The 27,084-nt window shown below is 39.5% G+C and overlaps 3 protein-coding genes across 16 annotated transcripts in view; 1 reads left to right on the top strand and 2 right to left on the bottom strand.

Annotated features, from left to right (window-relative positions):
- LOC122575286 (CLIP-associating protein 1-A) overlaps positions 1–2,162 on the bottom strand; it is a 29,053-nt gene extending 26,891 nt beyond the window's left edge. For 5 of the 7 annotated variants that reach the window (XR_006319382.1, XR_006319383.1, XR_006319381.1 and 2 more), the window contains exon 1: positions 1,521–2,162. Coding sequence is in view for 4 of the 7 variants with exons in the window: in XM_043744031.1 (XP_043599966.1) it covers positions 1,521–1,709 (189 nt within the window). In the remaining 3 variants the exon portion in view is untranslated. The remainder of the gene's footprint in view (positions 1–1,520) is intronic. The other 2 variants (XM_043744032.1, XM_043744030.1) reach the window with 1 other exon arrangement.
- A 535-nt stretch (positions 2,163–2,697) lies between these two features.
- LOC122575288 lies at positions 2,698–9,256 on the bottom strand. Of its 2 annotated transcripts, XM_043744038.1 has the most exons (11): positions 9,056–9,255; positions 8,556–8,618; positions 8,079–8,207; positions 7,884–8,018; positions 7,644–7,801; positions 7,105–7,170; positions 6,629–6,779; positions 6,353–6,553; positions 5,636–6,266; positions 5,249–5,525; positions 2,698–5,175 (listed from the first exon to the last, which is right to left on the bottom strand). In XM_043744038.1, exons 1-11 carry the CDS (start codon positions 9,128–9,130, stop codon positions 5,040–5,042), a joined length of 2,022 nt encoding a protein of 673 aa, XP_043599973.1. In that variant the 5' UTR covers positions 9,131–9,255; the 3' UTR covers positions 2,698–5,039. The 2 variants fall into 2 exon arrangements, with proteins under 2 accessions (XP_043599973.1, XP_043599974.1); XM_043744039.1 differs by lacking the exon at positions 7,105–7,170 and having other exon boundaries at positions 9,056–9,256.
- Positions 9,257–9,760: 504 nt separating this feature from the next.
- Positions 9,761–26,898, top strand: LOC122575293 (PTB domain-containing engulfment adapter protein 1-like). 7 transcript variants are annotated; one of them, XM_043744064.1, is made up of 10 exons: positions 9,763–9,917; positions 15,716–15,881; positions 21,987–22,093; positions 22,175–22,242; positions 23,530–23,712; positions 23,792–24,118; positions 24,259–24,473; positions 24,587–24,801; positions 25,180–25,406; positions 25,479–26,898. In XM_043744064.1, exons 3-10 carry the CDS (start codon positions 22,024–22,026, stop codon positions 25,551–25,553), a joined length of 1,380 nt encoding a protein of 459 aa, XP_043599999.1. In that variant the 5' UTR covers positions 9,763–9,917; positions 15,716–15,881; positions 21,987–22,023; the 3' UTR covers positions 25,554–26,898. The 7 variants fall into 7 exon arrangements, with proteins under 7 accessions (XP_043599993.1, XP_043600000.1, XP_043599999.1 ...); XM_043744061.1 differs by lacking the exons at positions 9,763–9,917; positions 15,716–15,881 and adding exons at positions 11,692–11,830; positions 11,958–12,166; XM_043744058.1 differs by lacking the exon at positions 15,716–15,881 and having other exon boundaries at positions 9,761–9,917.
- The last annotated feature ends 186 nt before the right edge of the window (positions 26,899–27,084 follow it).

A 27,084-nucleotide genomic window follows, 5' to 3' on the forward strand; every position in this document is an offset into this window, starting at 1 on the left:
GACTGTACAGTGTAAAAAACGGTGGCTTTGCCGAAATTGCTCCATAAAATAGTAACAAATAAAGCGAAGCCTTCTTTCCATTTTTCCCTTGTCAAGATATATTGAAATCGAAATATTTAAACGTCTCCGTTGTTTCTCCGTTTCGAGTAATACATGGCGTAAATATTATATTACATTATATTATATTGCGTTATATCGTACATTATATTGTTAGCAAGTAATTTTCATCGAACGAAAAGAAAGAAAATAACGAAACTTCGGTTTTCTTTCCTCGGCTTCGCAATCGTATATAGTGGAATATTTTATCTAAGGGACGTATCTAGGATATACATATACTCGTTCGTTGCCCGGATGAATGGAGCACAAGTTTTAGCAAGTGGAAGGAATTTATTGGAAACATCGAGGATCAAAATTGACATTGATAACGCATGTAAATCAAGCTGTTCCATCTCCCCCCAGCGGAAGATTAAGCGACCGAAAGGCCGCGCGGAATCAAATCTTTCGCAGGATCCTTGTCTAAAGCAAGCTTCGCGCAACAGCTGCCCTCTTCTATCGTACATGTAAAAACCGCGTAAAGTCCTTCCCTTTCGTCTTTATTTTGTCGAAATTCTTCGAATTTCATTTATAAATCAATCACGTTGCTGTCGCCAGTACTATCTCGTCCATTCTCGAGTGTCGAGCGTAGAAAGTTTCGTGTGCAGGCAGAATATATATGTAGGTCGACCAAAATAAAATGTACACAAATATGTCTTTGGCCTGAGAGAAAATTCGAAATATGGACTATCTAACTATCGTTCCTGCTAATTGCAATTTATTTCTCACGCACGATCGTGCTTTCTGCGATCGATGATTATGCGAATTCTATGGACCGATAGGAGGCTGTTTAGCAATTAACGTTTTCACATTCTGACCGATAGTTAGAGATTGTAAATTCCATAAATGAGCAACAACTCTGCCCGTACGTACATCATCTACGCGCATCATCTGTACAGTCCCGGCAGTTTTGTCACCCGGCACACCCCGCTGTACTTTCCCCCTAACTCTTCTTCCAAGTCACTTCTTTTCATTAACAACTTTTTTTTAATCCTATTTATCCTATCCCTATCATGCATACAAACACAAAGGTTACGTAGGCTAGAAATGTCCATTAGGCGTATTAGTATGAATTACTCTATTGATATGTAAGTGGTAAAAAACTGTCAGATCTCTGTTGCGCCGTCTTGTTTACATAACAAACGATAGACGTTCATTGTCAACGCTAAAAATAATAATACAAGACAAGAGTTTGGCAATATGAAAACGTATTACTTGACAACAAACCTCGTGTACGTGATTATACGCTACTTCGCACCACGCTTTCTATTTCAAATTAATAAACTATGAAAGAATACGTTATACTCTCTCATTAATCATCGCGGCTGAACACCAAAGTCGAAGATCGTTAAAGTTACGCACCTATGTACTAACTTTCAATAACCTTATGCTTTAATGATTACAACGCGTACGGAAAGACTCGTTACCTTGGGGTTGCCGTTGCTTAACCATGGTATGATGTTGTCGATAAACTGTCCGATGTCCTGACACTCGATGCTCTTGGTCGCATCTCCCAAGTAATTCAACAGCAAACTACCGACGTTTAACTTTTTCTTGATGTCAGTCGTTGACAGGAGCGGCATAAAACCGTCCATATCACGCGGATTCACCGCCATGGTGGCCAACACGCACGACGTCTCCACACCTTTGCGAGTCTTTGAACGAAACTAGATTTCACTCGTGTACGTCAAAGCACATAGCTCATCGTGGTTTCGTGATGCACGAGAACGAAACACGCGTCTTTCGTCATGTCAACGACGTTCACCACCAAGAACACGTATATCGGCGAGGCGGAACTGTCCGTGCGATTTAAAAGCCATACGCAAAACAGTACTTTTTCCCTGATTCTCTCACACACACGATCGTTGTCGCGCGAGTTACACCGAAATTATGACGCTACGCGAGCGATGTTATTAAACGATATTTCATACAGGATACCGCGAAACTTCCCACCTTTAAATAAGAAACATCGCTCACGTTTCGCTTGTATTATGCACAAAAGATAATGTAACGTAACGAAAATCATCGGCACCGTGCACGCGACGCCATTTTCATTCCTTAGTGCCGTCTGTCTCTCTCCCTCTTGAACGATACCGACGCCAGTTAGTTCGAGCGGATGCCGCTTTAACTAGCAATAGTTGGCCGTTTCAAATATTTTTCGAATATTTTCCCGTTATCAACTATAAGTATTCCTTTAATTGTTATCAATTATCCATCGACCAACTAACCCGCAAGTTTTTCAAAGTCTGTATGCAGAACGTTTACTCTTACTGTTTATCATTTGTCATTTCCTTTCGCGTGCATCGCAATTTTCCAACCGGCTTCTCTAAAAAATCTCTGTTCCACCGTAACCCCATTACCGTTTTTCCAGATCTTTCGTTTGACTTTCAATTTCCAAATATTTCTATATTTATATATTTAACTTTGTCTATCTAAATATTCGAATACTTGAGAGTTATATCGGACAATTCGTAATCGTTAATCGCTATTAATTAATTGTTAAAGAAAGCAACAATGCTAACGTTAAAGATGGAGCGATCAACAACATACGTATATACAATCTATATGAAGGACATTGTACATTTGTATTAACATTTACCTATGTATTTCTGCAACCGCATTTTAATGAAGATGTTGATATATACATAGTTACAATCACATATACAATGTTATATATTTACAGTCATTCTAATAGTATGCGCACGCATTATATGCAATGTCATCCCTCCCATACCTTAGCCAAAAAAATATCTAGTAAAATATTTAGGAGCATGGTCATTATCGACTCGCATCGCAGATAACAATAGGATTATGTCAAATTTCGAAGACAATCGTTTCGAATTTCAATATAGTTTATTTATAATATGTAGTTGACGAATTTCCCACAACTTGTCCAATAATCTGATTTATACAAAATCATGTAATCGTGACTAGTATGTTCACAATGCAACAGTGGTTAAAAATTTAATGTTTCTTCCATCTTGTTTTTCTTTTTTTCTTCTTCATATATATATATATATATATATATATATATATATATATATATATAGACAACTAAAACAGCTGAAAAGATTGCTTATCAAATTTTACAAATAAAAAATTGAAAAAAAATCATCGTTTTAAAAAAATATCTTTCTTTAAAAGATATACATTCTTTTACTTTTTGTACAACCTATATACATACATACATACATACATACATACATATGTGTGCGCGCGCGTGTGTATGTATGTATGTGTACGTGCATATACGCACATAAATTATAAAATCTTACGATAAAAAAGAGCAACAACTGTAAATCGGTATGAGATTACCATATTTTCATTTTTAAGCTTTATGGAGTGAAAAAACAAATAACCTGATTGAATCAATATCGCTTTATTGCACTTTCCTGCTCGCCTTAAACTGTATTTCATTTATCTTTGGTGTAGTTTTCTATACACGATGAAAAGGCCATTTGTTTGTTTGACCTACTTTACTTGTTCATAGAAAACTTTGTTTTAGTCTTATTTAATATATTACCACGCACTGTTTACACGCACAGAAAATTACGAATTAAAAATAAATGACATCTGCATATATATATATATATATATATATATACATATATATATATATATATATATACACATATATACATATGTATGTATTACTCTTTGTAAGTGGCATATCGCATGCACCTTTCATGGATTACTCTTTAACGTAATTAGACAATCCAACTCCTTCTAAAAATATCGATATCCAAATATCTTAAGCATAATCTTACTTCACAATAATTAAAATAGTAGGTGTTAGTCTCAAGTCATCACTGAAATGTTCTCTTTAAATTGTAATTGGATATTTAGCAGTTAAGTAATTGGCATTGAAACTGGTTCTTCAGAGTCAGATTGCCTAAATCCATGTGTGATAATAACTCAAATACATTAATTACGATTTACGTACATATTCTGACAGCTACAAAGTACTTAGTGATAAATATTATCTATGTGTCTGATTATCAGAGTCAAGGAAAGATTCATTGAAAATGTCCTGCTGAGCCTTGGCAGATGAACATGTTTAATTACTATTATATGTATTAAAGCTTGGTAATGTTAATGTAGCACGCTTGTCAAAGCTGCCAATTTTCTATTTAGAATCATGTCATCTTACCTAAATAATTCTAGTTAGCAATTCAAAGAGGACTATAATTGTTACATCTTAAGTTTCGGCTGGCATTTGCTCTTGCATACTTGGCAATATAAAAAACGAATTGCTTATATAGTTGTACTCTTAACGCAGAGAGACAAAGGATTTTCTAATCGATGGGTCCTTGATAATCGATGGAATATTTAATTCTCTTCCTCCCTTATTCTAACTTTTTTTCTTTTATAGTTACTATACCGGTATTTTAACGCGTAAGTATGAGCGAAATGAACGAAAAAAAAATTTTTAACGCGTGATCATCTAGGATTTGCTAGATATTGCTCCTTTTATTGATTGCTATAAGTAAATAAGTTCAATATGACGATATATGTGTACCAATAATTAAAATCAACTATTGGCATGTGATATTTGAAATTTCTATGAGCGTCATATATATACAAATTGTGTGTAATTCGAGTGAAATGTAACTGGTGTATATAACAATGTAATGAAGCGATTCGAGTTGCCATGACTCTCTGAAATGGAAGAAAAAGATCCATGCTCGAAAATGAAATCTTTTGTTTCTATTATATATATATAATATATATATATATAGAATATATAACAAATATATATATATATATATATATATATATATATATATATATGCGTAATAAAAATGCAGGAACAAATTGCACGCTAATTTTATGTAATGATAAATAAAACTATCCCTTAGCTAGTTCGTTTCTTTACCATTTTGAACATTTTTTATGGTTGTGTCTTTTTCAACTCGATTAGATCAGTAACGTCAAGAAAAGGAGTGCTATTGTTGTTGTTGCAGTTGTTGCAATAACGGACACACCTCAACTAAAGGTGTACCTAGAATTTCTTGACACACTTGATTCATGTCCGGTTCCATCATAAGCGAAGAAATCTGATCCTCCGTTAACATTTCCACGCTAATTGTTATGCAATGGAATTAATGAAGATAAAGTAATTCATATGATAAGGTATTTACAAATGGATACGTACCTTGCTAAACTTTCGCTATCGGATGTTTCCTCGTCCGCATTAAGATAGGTCATTGTTTTTTCTAATGGACTAGGAACTTTCTTCCCCTTCCCTTCCACTTTCTCAGACTTTTCAGATCTCTCCTTGTCTCTCTCTGCTATCTTTGGTTCGTTAAAACGTCGTTCCGTAAGGCTAGATATGTTCAACATCATCATTCCATGATTGAGGAATTCTTTCACCCGTTCTCCTGTGCCGGCACTCCATAACATATCAAGGGACTGTCTTCTACTTGAGTTTGCTATGACAATTAATATATAATTAATATATATATATATATATAAGCCGGCTAACCTAGTTTAACCCAAATACATTGTATTTCTAGAAATATATATAGCCAAATGTATTTACCTGAACTGCCTCCACTAGCTTCACTGCCAGCTGAACTTCTGGTTATCCAATTAGCTAAACTAGTATCGAGTTTGCTTTTACTTTTCACTGACGGACTCCTTGTTACTTCCGTTTTCTTTTCACTGCTTAAACTAACTTCGTTTCCTTTCGGCATAGCGGGTAATGACTTTTGGGTTACTAATTTCTTTCGACTAGCTGATTCACTGAACGACCGAATATTTGCACCATTGGCGGGTGGGTTGTTACTTTCCGGAGTCAAGTCCATTGGTAGCGGTTTATAAGGAATTTGATCTTCTTCGTCCGAGTATACCTCGTTATTGTAATATACTTCGTCCGGAGAATTATTTAAACTAATTTCTGTCCATTCCTCCCCGTTTTGTACAGTGTTATTAGTGCTTTTTAAATCCACTGGTGTTTGTATTTTCACTCGTTTTTCTATCGGCGAAAGAATATTCGACAAGTCTGACAACCGTGAGGTTGAAGAACTTGTTTGATTTAGTGTTATGATATGTTTCGTATCAGTTGCTGCAATGCTTTTTGGACGGTCTCGTTTGATATATTTCCGCGGCTCTGTGGATGAAACATTCAAGTTACTTAGGCCCAAATATTCGGAAGAAGGCTCTCTATCGATCTGGATAAACATACAATGAAAGTCATTAATATACTTATAAAAATCATTTGATATCATATCTTATTGGTATGATGAAGTATAATTACTCTTGTAGGCACAGGACATTGTGTACTAGGACTCATCTTATCAGGAAGGCGCAAGTATTCGTCGCTAGTATAATCTGTACTATCAGGTGATCCAGTAACGCTGGAATCAGTTGGAGTACCTGCATTGGGCTGTAGAGAAGGTTGGCCAACGGTATCTCTCGGAGACTTATCGAAATCGTCTGCTCCATCATACTTCCTAGTCTGTAAATAAGAAATGAATATTACTATAGTGTGCAAAAAGTTGTAGCTCGGACAAAAATTAGTTAACAATTATACCCTATGAATTTCATCGCTGATTTTTTCCAAGTTTCTCAGCGCTTCGGCGTAAGTCATTTTAGCTTCACCCACTGATCTTTCTAATGCACTTACTCTTAACTTTTGCTCCTCCAGCATTTGATTAAAATGCGCTTTCATTTCGTAATATGGCCTATATGATAAATCAATTAATAGTTAATAGAGTTTAGAACGTGTATATTAAAGAGAAGCTTGGTACTTTCATATTACATATTCTTTGAGTTATATCTAATGAAATAGATCTCACGTGAAGCATGTTTGAATAAAGCGGAACTTTTTGTACAAAAATGCTTATCTATGAAATATTTTATAAAAATGTAATTCGTGCATAAATAGGCTGGTAATTTAGAAGAATAAAACGGAAACAGAAAAAATCGTCAGAATGGGATTTGTTCATAGCAAAGACATAAAATAAATATGGTGTAAAAAAATAAAAAAATAATGTCTATCCTACTTACAACATGAGCAAGTTGTGCCTGTAGGCGATACTGTTTATCAGAAGCAAGCTGCGACGTGCACCCATACTGCCAACATGAATACAAACCAAAAGACATAAATATTCTAATATCTATATAAAATCAACGTAAGATAGTAAACAATAGGAACATAAATCATTAAATATACGTATGGGAAGAAAGTAAACAAGAATGTTAAGAGTCATGGAAAAAGAAAACATTATTGTTGAACCATTAGATTCTATATATATATATATATATATGTATATATGTATATGTATATATATATATATACACACACACATGTATTAAATATATATTATGTTATTTCTTTTTATTTAAATTTTTAATTAAATTATTTTTTACTAATTGTACTAAATAAATAAGTAAATGAATAAATAAGTTAATAAATAAACAAAGGAAAACGAAAGATATATATATATATTGAATGACTAAATGCTATGCATTCCATGCATTATTGAGTAAGCTAAAGAATCATTCAATATTTAGCTAAATTGTAAGAAGGTGCATCAGGTACACACCTAGATTTAGCAATTGCACGTTTTAGTTCGCGTTGCAATCTTTGAACCTCATGTTCTGCTTTATGATATAGAGCAGTAGTGTGTCTATGTTCTGCTTCCGACAAAGCTCTCTCATGCTCGGATTCATTAACTCTGGCAGTTGCATGATTTAACATCTCCTATATAATAATATAACAGCATTAACTTGCCAACATCATAAAATTCGGGTCAATAATTTTTCTCGTATAATGTGTAAATTACCTGCCAAGCATGATCAAAACACCTCCCCTCTGTCCTTAATCCTTCTTCGGCTAAGTAAACCATCTCTTTGGCTGCCGCATGCTGACTATTGGCTCTTTCAAATCTAATTGCAGCCTTTTGTGTTTCGTGTAAAGCCTTAAAGTATGCATTAAATTAGCAATTATAGGATGTACTACGATAGAAAATATTTCTTACTTCTTTCGCTTTAAATCTGGCATCATAATAGGGCCTAGATTTTTCAATGCATGCGCCAAGTTTCTTAGCTAAGCTATCAATTTTTACCGTAGATTCACAAAGTAATTCCCTAAAAGTTGCTCTTGCTTCCTGGAAATAAAAGCTCATTGAATAATCAGTGGCTGAAACATAGTTTGTGTTTTTGTACACCTTAATTCACTTTGATAAATTGAACAGGAATGAAGTTTCAAGTCACACAGCGTTTCTTTAGACCGTGTTATAAATGACTATAAGACGATCTTTGAAGCCATTATCCATTTACTCGTACCCTTCATAGCAATCACCTCAATGAAATGTAATCACAACCAGTTTCGAAACTTGCTACTAATTTGATCTCCCGAGGAGAAAGATAGTTATTTTAATTGATTATACAATGAAAAGTTAGAGTTATTTGTATAAGAAATACATAGCCTATAAGAGTAATTTCACTATACTTACGTCTAAGTCAACCTCAAGCTTGTTGATATCGTCAGTAGCAGTATTCAATCGTTCAAGTTCAATCTGAAATGATTGTTAAATTGTTTATGAAAAAATTAAGTGTGACATTTGACAAAAACTTACATAAGAATTATTATGAAAAAATATTGTTCTAAGTAGTAACATAGTATCATTGAAACACGCTTTCTCTAATTTGCAGATTAACCAAAAGACTTGATTTAATAAAGCAGGTACAGCAAGTGGTTAATCAGAGAGGATGATTGAGAAAGGTATAGAGTATTTTGTGATTCTGATAAAGGAAACTTATATTCACGAAAGCGTTGAATCTGCCGTAATAAATACAAAAGTGTCAAGAACCTGGACGATTAAGGCACGAGTTTTACTAAACATTAGATGCGATTAAATGTTTTAACTGTGGCAACGTGGAAATGTCAATATTCTAAGTATGTATCTAGGTTTTGAAGCCTGTAAATTATTCCCAGAAAAACGCATCGGTTTACCTGTACTCTAGGATCCACTGCATCGTCAATACGATCGGAATCATCGGCACTCTCTTTCTGCACACGTCCACTCATAATTAAGGGTAAAACTGAATTTTATTTACAATTTTTCATACCACCTGTATCGTCTGCTACATATCAGGTGGCCATGTTGAATGTCAGAGCAACTAACAGTACCGTCCGATGCTAAAACGGTCAAGGGCACTTGTAAATTATCTACCGTTCTTTTACAAAACTGTACGATGAAGATGTTTTTTCTTTTTTTTTTTTTTTTTTTTTGAAAAATTCCAACACTAACTATCCGATAGTATTATGTAGCAGATGATAGAAGAAACGTTTTCAAAGCCTCGTAAAACGAGGGTATTATTATCTGTAGAATTGTTCTTCGATACAAGGAAATGTAATGGGAAAGTATATGCTGGTAGAAATAAGTACAAAGATCTGGATTATATTTTAAGGCAGAGCATGTATTCTATGTATGATTTATTTTTAAAGTGGTACAGTTAGTTCGGCCTCGCCGAGTTTGACTATACAAAACATGCCGCCATACAATGGCGAACATGGCTACCCAAGTGATTGGACATGGCGACCACGGTGGCGACGAATCGCTGATATCTGCTGATATGTAGTACACATATACATATACGTATATGTACATCAGTGCGACGAATGTGTTTCGCTACTAGAGGGAGCTAGCTACTCGACAGGCAAGACCCGTCTAACTCTCAAACTCTCAAACAGATTTTTTCCCATTCGCATTGGTGGGTTCTGTGTTGTCGGAACAGGTGGATTGCGTTCAGGGAAAGCGGACGATAGTGTAGGAACGTCAATCGCCGAGTCACACAACAATTCATCGGTGTCGGTGAGTGAAAACATTCAATTAAACTGGGATCTCGCTGTCTAAAAAGAATCGGCCTATTTTTAATTGTCTCATCGCGTCGCGCCGGTATTTACGAACAGAAAAAGAAAGAAGGAAACAGATAAAGACGTGTTTTTAAACCAGAGACACGGGACTTTCTATTTCGGCATTTTTACGCGGTATAAGCGAATACGAGCGGAGTAGCGAAAGGCGATAGATGGACGAGGATAGATGAAGAACAGAGACAAATGTAAAGGCCTGCTCGTGATCTAGACAACGCTGGCAAATGCAACGTTCCTTTAGCAGAAAGGCGATCATAGATCGTGCATATTTCTGGTGAAAACATTTTTCCTTTTCGCGCTTTCTGTTTTTCACGTGACTCACGACGATGTTTAAGATTTCAAAGTACGTCGATTCGCGCTCCTTTGCCTTATGTGCTGTAATTGTTATTCCGCGCATCTTAATTTAACCGATTCTTTTCATTACATACCCCAGCGACGTTAGAAACGTAACACAGACGGCTATTTCTCCGGGAAACAAACAAACTTCACGAATTATATTATCGAAACTGAATTGTATTTGTTAAATTCACAAGTTTTAGGTTGATTACGATTTGCTGAACTCGAAGATAATTCAATATCGTAAACATTGGAAACGGTTTGAACGGATAAATCAAAATTCCGATGTCACGTCGTGGATTAACTCAAGGACACAGCAGAAACGGTGCCCTGTGGATACCACGAAACGTCATAAAGACCTCTTACAGGTTACAGTCGGTTTCACGTTGATGGTAGCTGTATCACAGTTAACTTATTTCGTATTCGTACGGCGAATATGTATCTGATGTCACGACAAACGCACGGTACGTACGTGCGGGTTCCCTTTTCGTTGCAACTGATTCGATGAAGTGGTTCCCATTGCTTGCACCGAGAGAGATCGTTTGTCGTGCTTATCATTTAATAAATACACGTATGTATATTGCTGAGCGCAGATAACTTTTCATATCACACGAACGCCCACTGTCAATCCGTTCGAAATATCATCGCTCTTCAACGCGATTCAGCTTTCCTGCTTTCGATCGATCTTGCTCCCAATATTTCATACTTAACTTTTCAACACGTCGATAGTTTGCAGTTAACCCGAAGGGAACTTTATTTCCTCGCCAACGTGACATTTGCGAGAAAATTGATGAAACTCGACTAATTGTTAAGGGATCACCCGGTGCATAGTCGGAAAGATTCGAGGCGCATACGTTTCATAGAATCAGCCAGTGAACGGGCTCATACCTGTCGTCCGGGAGGACTTGCTTTCGGAGGAGCATTATCCTTTATCATCGTATTTCTTTTTCTTCAAATACTCTGCTCTCTAAGAGATTCTCTTCTTTTTTTCGTTCTCGCATTAAGCAGTTGGAAGTGATTTGGTTGCAACATATACATACGTATATATACAGAGGAACAGGTTTGTTTTTTTTCTTAAATAATGTCTTTGCGAGTCGATTATGTTTGGATACGAGCAGACAGTATCCTTCTTCGAATGTGTATGTGTGTGTGTGTGTGTGTGTGTGTGTGTGTACACACATATTCTGAAATTATGACCAGAAATAATAGTCGATCTGAAAAGCAGCAATCTGGTAACGTGTAACTAACTAATGTAATCGCACTTACGTAAAAGGATTTATAAGCGTACACATACGTTGATGGTTTTTAGCTGCGCGATTACCGTATTTTTCGTAATTCTGTTAACCATGTTTTACGAAATCGCACTTATCTTTCGATCGGTCGAAAAAATTATGGCCACGACTTGGAAGATCACGATGACAATTCCTCAAGAAATGAGGGAGAAAAACGGCGGTTACGAGATGAATCGAGTTGTCGTATCGTGGATGATTGCACTTTTGGCAAACTATGTTTTCCTCGGTAAGTACGCAGGAGAGAGATGAAACAATAAATTACGAAAGCTTCTTTATCTCCTTCTCTCCAGCTGAAAATTTACCGTTATTTCTTTCGAAACGAAGATTCTAACAGATTCGTGTGTCATTCCCAGGAAAGAGAAAGATCTTGCTCGAAGCTTCGATAGTAGACGTTTGACGCCTCACAATGTTTTAACCTCTATTCGCAACACGGTTGATAATTTTAATAAACAACGCATCTTACGACGATCCGATGCAAAACAAAGTTACTAGCGGGGCAATTTTGTCATCCTCGGAAACTACGTACTAGCTACGGCACTGTGAGAAAGTCACGGGGCACAGGGTAAGAGAACCGACGACGTTGTCATTGTCGTTTTCGCTTCGCTTTGTCCCCATGTTCCTCGTAACCACGAGTCATGTTGACGTACTTACGCGCTTGTGTACAAATAAACGTGCATTATTTCTATGTAAATGACGCTCCAATAATAACTCGACGATCCGCGAAGACGTGGAACGCATCTGCTATTATTATCATCATCCAAGGAGACCAGAGTGATGTTCTTTTTCGACAATTCTTTGTTCGGTGGGCAAATAATTGTTTGCGAGAAACTCGTTAGTAGTTGCTCATCCGGTGATAGTCTTATTTAATACGCATAGGTTTCTAATTACATTGTGTCCCACGAGACGCGTCTTGTCGCTGAATAATTATGTACATTTGAACAGTGCAGCCCGAGCTACGTGTCTCGTATGACGATACCGCGGAAATGATTCTTGGATGCAACACAAGGCTGCTAATCCTATACCATCGTGTAAGACTATGAAGAGTTTTGTGAACTTTCAATATCTCGTAAATATATACAGATCTTTTAATTAATACGGAACTTTTGCGATAAGAATCTTTGTGTCTTCCTACGAATTTCACGGAACATTTGATCGTTTAATGTTTTACTGATTGTTGTGCTTGTTACTCGTTAATTCTTCTTTGAACTGTTTAAGTAATAAAAATATCAACGTATTCGGAGAATTACATACTATGTACAGTTTGCCCGGAACCCTCATGTACGACAATGGGTTTGAAAGCTCAGTTTACGATCTGTCACGAGGCATGGCGTTAGCGGAGTAAAAACGGTGGACAGAATAGCTGCTGACTGCTGACGGTCAAGATCACGGTCGAAGGAACCAACTGATTACACGCTGATATATGGGTATTATATAGAACGCGTAATTAATCCATGACCGTGGTTTTCGCGTACACATTCATAAGTGGAGGCCTCGTAACGAAACAATATACGAAAAAAGGCTATTTTTCCGGGGGGGAGGAAGGGGGGAGGGGGGAAGAAGAAACATGTTGCACTGCACTGCACTGATATGCAGTATCGGAGCGTCGCATCGCCCGTTACAAACACGGAAATCGTATTTACAGTTTGGCCGTTAACTGGTTAACGCGTTAATCGCCCTCTCGACTTGTTTGCGATCGATGCACACGGATTTGTAATCGTATACCACTCTACTACAGGTTGCAACTAGGTTCGACCTCTAAAAAATTTCGAACATGGAAACGAGCCCATAGTTTGCAATCTTTTACGTTAAGTAAATTAAGTTAATAAGTTTATGCGTGTATGAACAACTGTCCTCGCAGAAATGCTCGTCTCTCTTCTGATAACCTCCGTTTAAATATCGTTGACGCGCAAATTATATGTCACGAATCTGTTCTATCTATCTATTCTATATTCCATCCTTTCCTCTTCCGTGATAATCTATGGAGAATTGCGGGTCTGGAACACAGCCATTTAAATTCTACGGATAGTTGAATCGTCAGCAATCTCCGACTAACGTTTTTACAGTTTGTTAACAATTTTATGGGTGAATTAAAATTGCCATGATAGGAATTGCAATTTTGCGAAAGAGTGAGGGGGGGGAGAGAGAGAGAGAGAGAGAGAGAGGAATATTTGCTGTTAGAGAGGTGGGCGTAATCGTTATTGATTATCGGTTAAATTCATGTATTCTATATATCAAAACTCCGCAAACACGCATATTGTATTATACATATAATAGATTAATAGCTTTGTATTTACTGTATTTTATCAGGTGGGCGTACATTGTTGAAGGAATTCTTGCGTTCATTTGATCGCCAATTTGATTAAATTGCCAATATCACAATGGAAATTTATTTTTTTTAGCGTCGAGAGATTTGTTTTATCGTTTAGGGATAAAATTTTTCGTTCACGATTCTGGATGTTGCCTGCGTAGCATGCAAGAAACCTAAAGCTCCTTTTGTAATTAATTTCCGGACTTCCCGGGCATGGTATCAACGATACGCATGGAATGTTTATGCGTCGCCACTAATGCATATGTATGTCAAGCATAGCGAATCGAGATATACTTTCCCTGCTTTCGCGCGTATCCACCGTCCAAGACGAATTCGCTGGCAATCGAGTATTGTCCGAGGTGGTCAGTAGCGAAACCGGAACTCGAGAAAGTTCCAAAAAGAAGATGGTCGAGTGGAGAAAATTGCTCTACATGAATACGCGCGTGTAAAGATGCGAATGCTAGGTACAAATAGATTCGGTAGACGTGTTTGTCGAGCGTTTACGGGGAAGAATGCGACGTAAAAATGACATTCGTGGATGGCAGACGATGAAAACGAAAATTGTGCAGTCATCTCTTCGCTATACGATTGTATAATGAACGAGGAGATATGCATATGGAAAAAAAAACCGGTTCTCTGTTCTCTGTTCTCTGTTCTCTGTTTTCTGTTCTCTGTTATCGGTGCTGAATCATACTTAAAACCTGTCGACTTGTTTCGTGTTCACGTTCACATCAATTTCACGATGACGTCTATCCAGTAGTCATGCGGTAGGAAAACATTAACAGCTCGTGCATAAGTGGATTTTTCTCTCAACGATACTTTATCTTGCTGTTCTTTTCGTCACGTTGCAACGTTGTATCTTTTCGTTGGGAATTCCGCTAATTTGGCATTTAATTGGGACTCGGCAAACAAGATATCGAGGACTGCTAGACTTTGCTTCGAGTTTCAAATATATTTTCAATTTTAACGAACGAAAGTTAAAATGCCGGGGGGAACGTGTAATCATCTTGATTATACGTAAGAATTTCGCAAAGGGAAATTCATTTGTTGTGAGATCCATTTGCGGGCCATTCGCATGGAAAATATTTGTTGCTGTTGCGCCAAACTCTTGAAGCTACTTTCATTTCGTACGGTCGGCGATTCTGTAATTCAGCGTTATTTTCTCACGCATTGGCTATTGCGTTCGCGGTTCTCGTACCTTTAGCTACAAAGCAGTGAAGAGAAGCGCACTTGACGCAGTTTATTAAGTGACGCGTGTTACATAGACCAGCGAATACAGGCCGGGCATGCTGTCGTAGAGTCTCGTCCTAAATTTCTTTCTCTCGGTTTCATGAAATCTCGGAAGCGGACGATCTGGATGTTTTTATTCGGTGAAAAATGAAAGAGACGGCGCGGCAACGTCCTTCGATCGGTGATATTCGGTATGGTATTACGGTGGATCTCGTGAAAATCAAATGAATCGCGATGGGGATCGATGACGGAAAAAATTCCGTCAGCCGGGGGGATACAAATGGATGTTGTGGCAAGTATAGGCTATCCTTCCCCCTCGATGATCCGCAGCAGAAGAGGATAGACGACTATGGTCTCGGTCGTGGCTGGTACCGCCATCCTCTTATCCCTTCTCGTTCTATCGAATCGTCTACGATCGGCGATCGACGATCGCGCTTCTCTCTATGTCCTTGTATCTTCCGTCCATGATTAAAGTCTTTCGGTCGTTTCGTTCGATCATTGCAACGGTTATCTGGTAATTTTTTCGTTCGAATCCTTTCGTCAATATCGTAACGAGGCTCGTTTATATTTCAGTAGCGGTTTCCGCGACAGCGACGATAGAAGTGGAAGAAGGATAAGATAGAAGTAGAGGAACGATGGAAGATGAACTGTTTCGCGGAATATGTGTAATGGCAATCGGTGGTGAATTCGAACGAAAGTAGTGGATGAGGACAAAGGACCGTGGTCTCGACCGTGGCTGGTACCACCACCTATCGAGCCTTCTCATTCTACCGAATAATGTAGCAGCAGCGCAGCGATTCGACTCCCACGACTGGTTCGGCCAGTAGAGTCGGTCGAGATCGTTCGCGCTCGGCCCCCTCCGATAGCTCCGAAGTGCTCGCTGCTTGCAGGCTTGTTTGCTCGAGTCGTTCGGTTTCATTCGGCTAATCAACGTGCGCGCCGATCAGTTCGCCATGAGTCGTCGAACGATTCGCGTTTATTGAGCTTCTCGTCTTTTCCTTTTCCTTCTTTCTTTTTCAATACTTGCCATTTGCTCGCGGGTTCGTCGCTGCGCCTTGTAACTTGTAACTCGTTGGCGAATCGATCTCGATCGTGGGCATGTGTTACGTGCGATTCGTTTAGCTTCTCCGGATACACATACATACATACGTACATACGTACATACGTGCATACGTGCATACGTGCATACGTGCATACGTGCATACGTACATACGTACATACATACGTAGATACATACGTAGATACGTCGCACATACGTACATACGTGGTGAAGAGAACGCGCAGGGTAAGTTTTCAAAGTTCCGCAAGGACTCACAGCCGCATCCTTTTACATGCTCGGACACGTTTCGCAGTTGGCTGACTCTCTTCTATCTCTTCTGTCTCTTCTATCTCTTCTATCTCCTCTATCCTTCGAAGCACTTTTGCGCTCTTGTTTATTTAACCGCAACGTGTTAAAGCAACTATCTCGGCTCACCCTTTGGCTTTGCCTGTATAAATCGTCGCGAATTCGAAAGTCATGGCTCGTGCTTGCGCGGGGCGCGTTCCTATCCGCGTAGATCGCAGTTGTCCTTGCGACTTGATGCATCTAAATCGAAACGAATCATTCGTTGGAATCATCGATGCTTCTCACATGAAAGAGAAAAAACGAAGCACGTTTGCCGTTTCACTTTTCATTGGCCAACGTTACGTTCGAATAGCAACGTTCGAAAAGTTTACGACCAAGATTACGTTATGCTCTTTGTAAGCCAAGTGGCCAGTACCTTTAAACCTTTTACTTTCTACCGACGTTGCGCTATTTACTTTGTTGTCTGTTCGTAATTGATCTGCTCTCGACGATAAAATAACACGATAATAACTTTGAAGCCGCGATGTTTGTGACGCGTATGTACGTTTGTGACGCGACAGAATTTTCTTATTGAGATCGCGACATCGTTGTATTACTCGTTATACGAATCGTAATATTAATTGGATCGCGTAGTCTCGATGTTCACAGTGGTACAAGCATTTAGAGGCCGCGAAATGATTTTAAAAAATGCTGTAACCTAGAGGTTATCGGTAACTTTAATTGTGGATAAGTGAATTTAAAAAACACATAGATGATCTTTTATGCGTATACGGAGTTGCGATTATCGGTGCACAAAAGGCCTGATATGAAAACTAATGTCAGAGGTCGGGGTTCGAAAGAGCAAGTTGCGTTTGAGTTGGAATTGAATCGAAAGATAATAAGTGGAGCGGCGCCTTCGTTAACTTTTTCGTCGGTATAGTTGAGTAACTCAACTCCTCTATGAGAGGAAGAAGAAGCATTTGACGGCGAAGAGTTTGCTGGATGCCGTTAAGAAACTGGCTGGCGAACCAGAGTTTGTTCACGCTTGGAAATGTGACCGTAACGATTGTTCGCATTGCGCAATGATTTGCAGTTGCCGAGACGACGTTAAATTTCTATCTTCTCTTTTCTTTTTCTTGAGCGTGCCGCTCGACCAGGAACTCGTAATACGACACTCGCGTGGCGACCACCGTAATAACGCTGGAGGACGGAGAAAAAAAATATACGTATAGAGTACATTTAGAGGCAGGTGTAGAGCGAACGGAGACGGAGGATGACACGACGTTGCAAATGAAACTGCATTTCCCGATCGTTGTCAATCGACGTTAGAGGCATCATCGATTTGCTGGGATAACCGTATTTCTTAGCAGTTGCTAGTTTTTAGTGAAAATGTAAGAAACAGGTTTAACTGGGACAATGAGTTTCCGCATTGACATTGGAAAGCAGACAACGACGAAAGATGCATCGTTTCGTTCGATGCCGATAGATCGTTCGCGGGTTACGTATTTTTTTTATTTTTTTATTTTTTTTCTCGATAAATCGAATGTGGGTCATGATCGCGCTCGTTAATGGCACGAAGCTGATTTTTCGCCTAAATGGATCAGCTGAAAACGATCGACGCCGGTAGAAGCGCGAGAGAAAGCATTCTCTAATCGTCCGCATCCGCTGGAAAAATAGTGGCAATTACGGTTAGCCCTGTCGAATGTACGGTTAATCGTAGATTGATGGTGCCACGTAGATTCTTCGGGTAATGACTCGCGAAAGGTGCTCGTAAGTTCTTCGCGTTCCTTCCTTCTTCCCCTTCTTGCGTTCTTCTTCTTGCCTCTCTCTCTCTCTCTCTCTCTCTCTATCTACCTGTCTGTCTGTCTGTCTGTCTATCTATCTATCTATCTCCAGTCTCTACAGTTCGCTTCACGCGCTAACGATTTCGCGTTCGATTTCACACGTTGGTCAAAAATACTTTCGACGAATCTTCCGTGTCCGTTTTAAATTAGAAAGTTTCGCGCGACTGCTGATTGCGAGCGAATGTTTCGACGATAAGCAGCAGGGGGCTTAATTGCTGTTCGAATAAGGGGCGAGGATCGAATTAACAGTTAGCGGTTAATCGATTGATTCTAGGGATGGTGGCCAGGGGACGGTAAAATATATTTGACGTATCGGTGACAGAGTCTCACCTTGAACGTTATGCAATCCGCTATTAACATACGCATAGCTATGTTGGCTGGGGTTAGTTCAGAGAAAAACTACGTTGCGTTGGTTCGTAATCGACTGCGTTGTTTAACTTTAAACGGTGTCAGTGTCTTGGCAAGCGATTAGAAAATTCTACGCAATTGTTTCCTCTGCTGGAACGTAGCGTTTTTCTTCTCTCGACAGTGACGATAGCATTACCAAATGTTTCGTAATAGTCTTGGCGTACACAGCGAAATCCTGAATCAAAGCGTCGAGCAACATTTTGTGCTTTTTAGTAGAGATTGAGCCAAGGCTAGCTAACGGATGTGACTCTGTCGCGTAAGGTTTCGTGTTTTATCTTTCTCCCTTACTTTCTTTGTTTCCATACTCTCTCTCTCTCTCTCTCTCTCTCTCTCATGTTCTTTCGTCGCTTCGGCAATCTTTCTTTTCTTCTCTTTTCTTCTCTTTTCTTCTCTTTTCTTCTCTTTTCTTCTCTTTTCTTCTCTTTTCTTCTCTTTGCTTTCCTTCCTCCCGGTCTTGCTCGACGATGGCAATTAATTGTTCCACAGAATTGGAATTGTTTCCCTTTGGAATTTAAAATGGTAGGGAGCATAATCTACGCTGATGTCGAATTATAACGGAGAGAAACGGTGGCAATTTAAAGAACGAGAAATAGCATAAACACCGCGAACGAGGGCAACTTGAGCGACAACTGCCTCGCAGTGGTTTAGAATAAACGGCAAACAGAGGAAATAGCAGCAAGTTCTTCGATACCTGTCCGTTCGGCCGTCCAAGCCTCTCTAACTTTGACGCTTGACCGATATTTCGACCTCCTGTCGCGTACCTCTTCCTACATACGTACCGCGTCTACGTTCTAACGGTCGTCTAATAGAGTAATTACATTGCCTGGTGCGAGATTGAGGTGGCAAGCGTCGAGCAAAAGGAAAAACTGTCCGGGGAAGGGACAGATTCGTTCGCGGCTCGTTCGAAATTGCTGGCGAAAGTTGTTGACGTTATCCGGGATACGAGTACGCGTAGTTGCAGTCTCGAGCTACCACCACCAACGTTGCCTGTTTGTTATTCACGAGGGGAACTTGTCGGCAATTAAACGTTTTAAAAATCCTGCAACGAAGGAAAAAAGAAGAGAAGAAAAAAATGTTTCAACCGTCTGTTAGAGAGAACGGGCTAGGGAAGGTACTGTGCCCGTTGCGTTGTTTAAACTGGATGGACTCGTAACGCGATACTTCGCAGGTACAGGCGGAACGGTTGTGACTTTCGTATCGCGTAGTATTATTAGCATACATTTCTGGACGGTGCGTGCACGCGGTGGTACACAGGGTTCGAGTGGATTCGTACACGTCGTACGTAATCTTGGTAAAGAAGTGCCACTTTGCTAACAGTGCCACGTGCATTCCTCTATTCGCATTTATGATTTAGCCTGGCGTTTCGTATTCTCGTTTCGTACATATTCGACGCATTATCGGGTAACGTTAAGGACACGAATCGGAGGATTGAAAGAACACGTTAAGGTTGAGGCACGTGGATACGCGATACCAAACGCGCGTGTCAGACGAGGCAGGCGCTTGCTTCCGATTTTTTTCGTCCTTCCATCGCATCGCCACGGATACATCGGGCACGAGTCGATTTTGAAACGGAACACCGGGTAGAGCTGGATGCAAGCTGTCACGCAACAGGTGTTGTACGCACCGACGATCCGAGTCCACCGGCGGTTTACAACTTGCACGGTCGATTCCGCTTATGAATTTTCACGTAATTTCTGAATCATGAGAATATACGAGGTTTAAACGTTGTGTAAAAATATGAGTTAGAAGCCGGTAATTACAAACTCTGCACTGTCGAATCATTGGCAGAACGACGGGTCTCAGATGGAAACGTGTTCGTTCACGTTGCTCCTTTCTCGGGTAATTGGTAACGCATTGTGTCACCGAGAACGACGGAACCCAGTTCTCATGAGTTGCAAGACGTGGCGCGGCGTGACGTGTAGGACGACGAATGCGCGCAAGTTGAACGCGATTCCAGAGAAGGACAAAGAAGGTAGTTGTGCGAGTCGGACGGAAAGGGACTATGGCATAGAGTGTACAGCATAGAGTATAGAGTATAGAGCATAGAGCATAGAGCATAGAGCATAGAGCATAGAGCATAGAGCATAGAACACAGAATACAGAGTATAGAGTATAGGTGTAGGACAAGTCACGGAAAGGCACACGATTCCCCGGTTTCTATTCCGGTGTACGATACGGCTCATATAGGGCTCATAGAGCGAACCACGGCAACAACCGGCGTACGATACACGCGGACCGGGCAAACGCTTTGGTTCGACCTCTTTGTGGCTACGTGGGAGGAATAGGAAGTCGTGCATTAAATCCGAACCTCCACCTTTCAACGCTTAAACGCTTCTCAAATAGAATGTACAGGATACCGGCGCGGACCGGCACGCTCTGCGCACAAAAGCGAGATCGTGATTGCGCTCATTTTTCAGTTAACACACCGAGGAATTCTCCTTCTTTCTCGTTAGCCTCATTCCGCTCGAGTTGCTTCGAAACTGGCCGTTCGTTCGATCGAAACAGACCGCGTTAGAAAAGAAAGCAACCCTTGGAAATTTCAGCAGTGGAGTCTGGCTGCGCGACCAAACGATCGAGGCGTGGCTGCGACGTCCGATAACGATCCGGGTTACTGCTGATAATACGTACTGCTATAGGATATATAAGGATACACCGAACCAAAGTTCTTGCAGTTGTTCGAGTTGTTGTTCGAGTTGTTCGAGTAACGCGCCGACGCGCGTTTCATCCAATTGAATCGGTAGAGTAGTCGCAAAGTGCGAATAGTGTGTCATGTGCGAGATGATGAAACGCGAAAGGATTTAGCCTTCGTGCCCAAGGCTGACTGCTCCAACGGTGAACAATCGTCCGCGCCTTAAGCCGGTTTTACGCGGTTTGCCAATCCATTCGAGCAACGATGTACCGCCGATAGAGCTATTTGCTCCTTATCGTTTCTCTCGGCTGGCTATATCGTATTCACCGAAATTTGCTAGGCTCGCTGGCAGAAGCGAGTTTGCGATAGAACGCGCTCGCAGAATCCGGCTGACGGGAAATGCTTTCCTCGACGAACGATAAACGGGATATATCGTTACGGAGGATGCATCGGTCTTGATTATTTTACCCATGTACCGTCGCTGGATCGTATAATCGAAACAATGGCGAAAAGCGTTTTAGTTTTCTCCTTTTAACAGAAACAATCTCAAGTTCGCGATAAAGACAGGACAAGGTGGAAATTCCTCCTTGTTGCGCGTGGCGTCAAAAATAATTTTGCAGCTTTTCTTTTCTTTTACAGGTATCGGTGAATAGGTGAAAATTAAAGAACCGACGATATGAGAAACTCAACGTTATTGAAATGGGCGCAGAACTCAGCCAACAGTAAAAATCAAACCAGCAAGAATGGTAAGCGGGTTTCTTTATGACGGCGGCGTGTGCGACGCAGCGTGTACGGTTATGCGTAAGATCAGTGAATTCTATTTGCAGGAACGAATAGGAATTGGATACACCCACCAGATGCGCTCCAAAAAGGCCACATCGCCTACTTAGTCAAGGTATAGTTTACTTTCGTCGCTGTGGAACTCGCACAGAGCCACATTACCGCTTTTCCTAAGAATTCAAAGAGAAAAGAATAGAAGAAAGAAAGAGACAACGTCCTTTCGCCTCTCTAATAGGCTTAGCTTTAATAAACCGTATGTTTACATGTATATGATACACGGAGGCTTCGACCATATCATCAAGATATCATCCAAGTCATAATAACCGAGTTTAGTAATGCGGCGGCGAGGTCGGCTCTGTTGCGAAATTTGAAAATCGCAAATAAAAATAAACGTTCGCTCGATATTCATCCGCGTATTCAGGCTTTCCGGCAAGGTTAATTGAACTTGGAACGGTGTCTCCTGCACGATTGTACGATCCGTGGCTAGATGTACTAGAATTCTTGAAACTAAAGTTGGACCCCGTTCCATCTGCGCCAATTGCTCCAACTCGGATATTTTTTAGCTGATAACGCACGGCACGAAGATGCGAGGAAATAATTCCAAATGCTCCACGTAGAAGAAAATAAACATTTTTATCTATCGTCGATGTCGTAACCTGGCAAGGCCGTCGTTCTCGATCTTTTTAATAATCGATGATATCCGACAGGACAGGACAAACATTTGTCCAATTTGTTTATCGCGCTGAAAAATTGCATAATTGTCATACGTCGGTGTTCTCTTTGCCACTTGCCACGGCAACCGTATTGCACGTATATGCACGTGTATGTTAATCGCGATACGAATACACACGCGTTAAGAATAAAACTGGTCAAAGTTGGAAGTGACGAAAGGTCCGTTGTACCTTGAAATTTCGCCGACGAATAAGTTTCGCTATTCTTTCGAGCGAAATGAACGAGCCGTCACCGCCTATACAGCATTGTTGCTCAATTACTCTATATATGTATAGCTCGCACGAACTGTGTAGCGCGATCTTCGTAAAAGATACCCTTTTTGTCTCTTTGCGATTTCAACTCTACGACGAATTCTTTTTTTAGCGATTCAAACCGAAAGATAAAACGAATTACTAATTGCACGGTTGCTCCGTTCGTCCGTATTTGCAATTGACCATCTGTTCTCGACGTCATCCTATATACGATATATTTGTTGTTGCGATTACAGATGTATATTAGAGTTGTTATCGCGAGGCAATGGTTCATCGTATTATAAGCGGACAAAGAGAAAAACACATATAAACGAAACGTATAACGCAACATTTGCACGCTCGATTATCAAGGATTCTCCTTTCTTTGTTTACAAAATAAATGATTCCCATCGTAATCGTTCCATCGTTATACTTTTTAGTATCTGGGCAGCACAGAAGTGGATCAACCTAAAGGCATCGAGGTTGTTAAAGAAGCTATTTGTAAGCTCAAGTTTAATCAACAGTTGAGGAAAAGCGAAGGGACAAAAACACCAAAGGTGGAACTGACCATAAGCATCGACGGAGTTGCAATTCAGGAGCCGAAAACGAAAACATCGGCAAAAGTATCGCACTATTTCTTATATTTCCTATCGGATCGTTGTCGTGTAAAGCTTGCCAGTTAACGATCCGCTTCCTTTTTAGCGAATTATGCACCAATATCCACTACATAGAATATCGTACTGTGCTGATGATAAAGGCGAGAAAAAGTTCTTCAGCTTTATCGCAAAAGAGGAAGACGCCGAGAGGCATACTTGCTTCGTCTTCGTTAGCGATAAATTAGCTGAAGAGATCACGTTGACGATTGGCCAAGCCTTTGACTTGGCCTACAGGCGGTTCTTAGAGACATCGGGCAAAGATTTGGAAACGCAAAGACGCTGCATGGTACTGCAGCAAAAAATTAAACGACTGGAACACGAGAATAACGTATATCGCCAGCGGTTACAGGACATAGCTGCTATCAAAGGATCGGTTGGTTTCATCGATTAGCCTTTGTTAAAACACAATTTCTAAAAAAACGATATCTTCGATATGCGAACAACATATTTTATACTGTATTACGTTGTATTTTAAAATACAAGCCGTAACGCTTCGTGAGAACTTTCTTCCAGGCTGATGTGTCAGCATACTTGTCGCAACACAATCTTCCGGATATTCTGCACGTGCCTGGCGCCACGAGCGAAACAACGCAAGTAAATGGATTGGCAAATAAATCTTCCCTTGGCAATATAAATGACAGTAATGGGAATACCTCGAATGGATCGCAGCAACCACCTCCGGTTCCTCCAAGGAGTTTCGAGAAAACGTTCGACGATAACTTTATGGGGTATGTAGAAATATCTATACAGGTGTGAACAAACGGCGAGATAAATGTATTCTAATTATAAAATTAATTCCACGAATTAATTCCACGCTAATTTAATGGTTTTCCATGAAAAGCAGCGAACCTACACCAACACCGTCGGTCGGTACCAAATTGGAAGGGCTGTTGATGGACGAATTCGAGGAGGATTTCAACCCTAGGGCGTACGAAACAGCAGCAAATGGTTTGACTAATCATCAGTCCAGTCATAACAGTCTTCTAAATGGTCAAGTGTCCTCCAACTCCAACTTTTTCTCACAAAGTAATGGCACTACGAGTCCTCCGCCATTATGTAAGTTAATTTCTTCCTATTTCTTGCAGTCTAGTTTAGTTATCCTCCATTACGCGAAAGGAAGGACGTTGTTGGAAGCCATATCTGTTTTTCGTTCGCCTCTCATCCTTTTCATCTTTGTCCCTTCACTCTGTCATTTCGCCGCGGCTCGTCGTTCTTTTATCCTTCGCTTTTCGATCGACCTGCCGGTCTACAGTTTCGGATGGCATCCGAACTGTAATGGGCCAAAGACCGCGCTGACATGAGCGTCCTACAACTACGAATAAATCGTGTTGCACAGATGCTGGCTGAAAAATCGATTCGGATTTTATCCCCTCGATTACGAAACATTCGATCTCTATTTCTCGTTGTAAACGCTAATATTGTATGTTTATTTAGTGGCCCCACCACCGAAAGCGAAGGATTCCAGGCGTCAAAATGGGCTGAAAGAAGATTTATTTGGTAGTATTCCCTTCAATCCCACGCCATCAGTTAACGCAAAAAATGAATTCAACGATCCATTCGAAATGGGCGAATTCGGGGCTACAACGGCGATTTCTAATCCTAGCCAACAAGAATTAGAAAATGCGATTGGTCTTTTAGATAAGAAGCTGCTCGAAATGAAGGTATAACTCGTGACTAACGTGAAACTGGCATATATTTAAATATCTTTCATTTTTACCGTATTGGTGTTGCAGGATGGTTTTAGTAGAGGTCTGTCAATCGATACCGATGACTTTTCCTTGGAAAGTTTGGATCCGTTGCGAAATTGAATCAAATTGAGAATTCTTTTGGAAAGAAGAAGGCAATTCGTTCGTTATCGTATGTTCGTTCGAAAGCGTGAAGGTCCGGGAAATGAATAGGCAAATTAGGAACATACATCTTTGCGAAACCAAAATTAGTCAATTACTATTATAATTATGTTAATCATATATTTATCATAATATTTGATATTTATCATATGCCTACTGAATATCAATAGTAGCTTTAGTCTCGACGCCGAACACTGCAGAGACTTTGTTGTTAGGCATAGGAAAAGCATAAGAAAACAAATGGTATTATAGATACTCGTATAATATCTTTATATATACATATATATTAATACTGTTTGTTTCTTCTTTTTTTTTTTTTTTTTAATAAAAACTTGAATTATTTTAACAGCATATAAGAAAATAGCAATACAAGATATTTGAATAGAATTTCCTACCGCAGTTTATTGTATATCAAGTGTGAAATTACCGAGTCAAATATTCTACGTCCTTTTGTTTTTACATACATAAATGAATCAACCAACCTGCGTGCCTTTCACCAACATTTAATAAACTAAACCGAAATTAGTCAGTTCATAGAGCTAATTCTTGTTGTTAAAGTTATTATTTGTAATGTATAAACCTTACTCTGTGCGTGTGCGTGTGTGTGTGTGTGTGTGAGCGCGCGCGCGCGCGCGCGCGTACGTTTTGGTAAATAATCCATTCCATAGACGAAATACTCCATCCTTATATACAAGAATGTGAAATTTAGAATCATGAGAGACTGTTGCTTTTAATCTCATTTAAGTAAATATTCAAACGTTACAAAATGTTACAAAATTCAATGAAAAAAAGAATTAGATATATTATTATATATTTTTCTGCGGATACAATGGACTATCTGTCTGCATCTTTCCATCGTGAATCAACAAAGAGGAATATATCGAAACACAAACTGAAATGATAGTTCGGATCATTTCTATTGATAGACAATATTGTCCAACATTTAATTGCTAAATCTTTTCTATCGATCTTTCGTACTCTTCTCTTTCTCCCATTCTCCATTATATTCATTTGACACCGTTGTATCAAATATATATATATATATATATATATCATATATATCATATATATGAAGGATATAAGAAAAGTGTAAAATGGTATGAGTGTTGTGGAAGGTTTTAGTCGTACAATTTTATAGACACTTTTGCGTACGTACGTCGTGCAATCTTCGAGACAAGAGAAACTGACGTCTGGTACAATAAGAAGAATATTATTAATTATGTACATATGAAATGCTGTTTTATTATTGTTGCTCTATTGTTTAAGCACTATCGTTAACAATATAATGCGTAAATAATGTAGCTGAGAAATTCGTTTTATTCAACCCACAGTTATTTAAGTTCTTCAATTCCAATTTCATTTGAATACTTTCATTTGAATTTCAAATAACTGAACCTGAAGTATCGACAACCCTTCTTTCAGTACATCGAATTTTTCTTTTCGATTTGGTACGCATATATTGAACACTAATTTGTCACGTACATATCTATTA

The sequence above is a fragment of the Bombus pyrosoma genome, linkage group LG14 (assembly GCF_014825855.1).
Source record: "Bombus pyrosoma isolate SC7728 linkage group LG14, ASM1482585v1, whole genome shotgun sequence".
NCBI classification, from domain to species: Eukaryota; Metazoa; Arthropoda; class Insecta; order Hymenoptera; family Apidae; genus Bombus; species Bombus pyrosoma.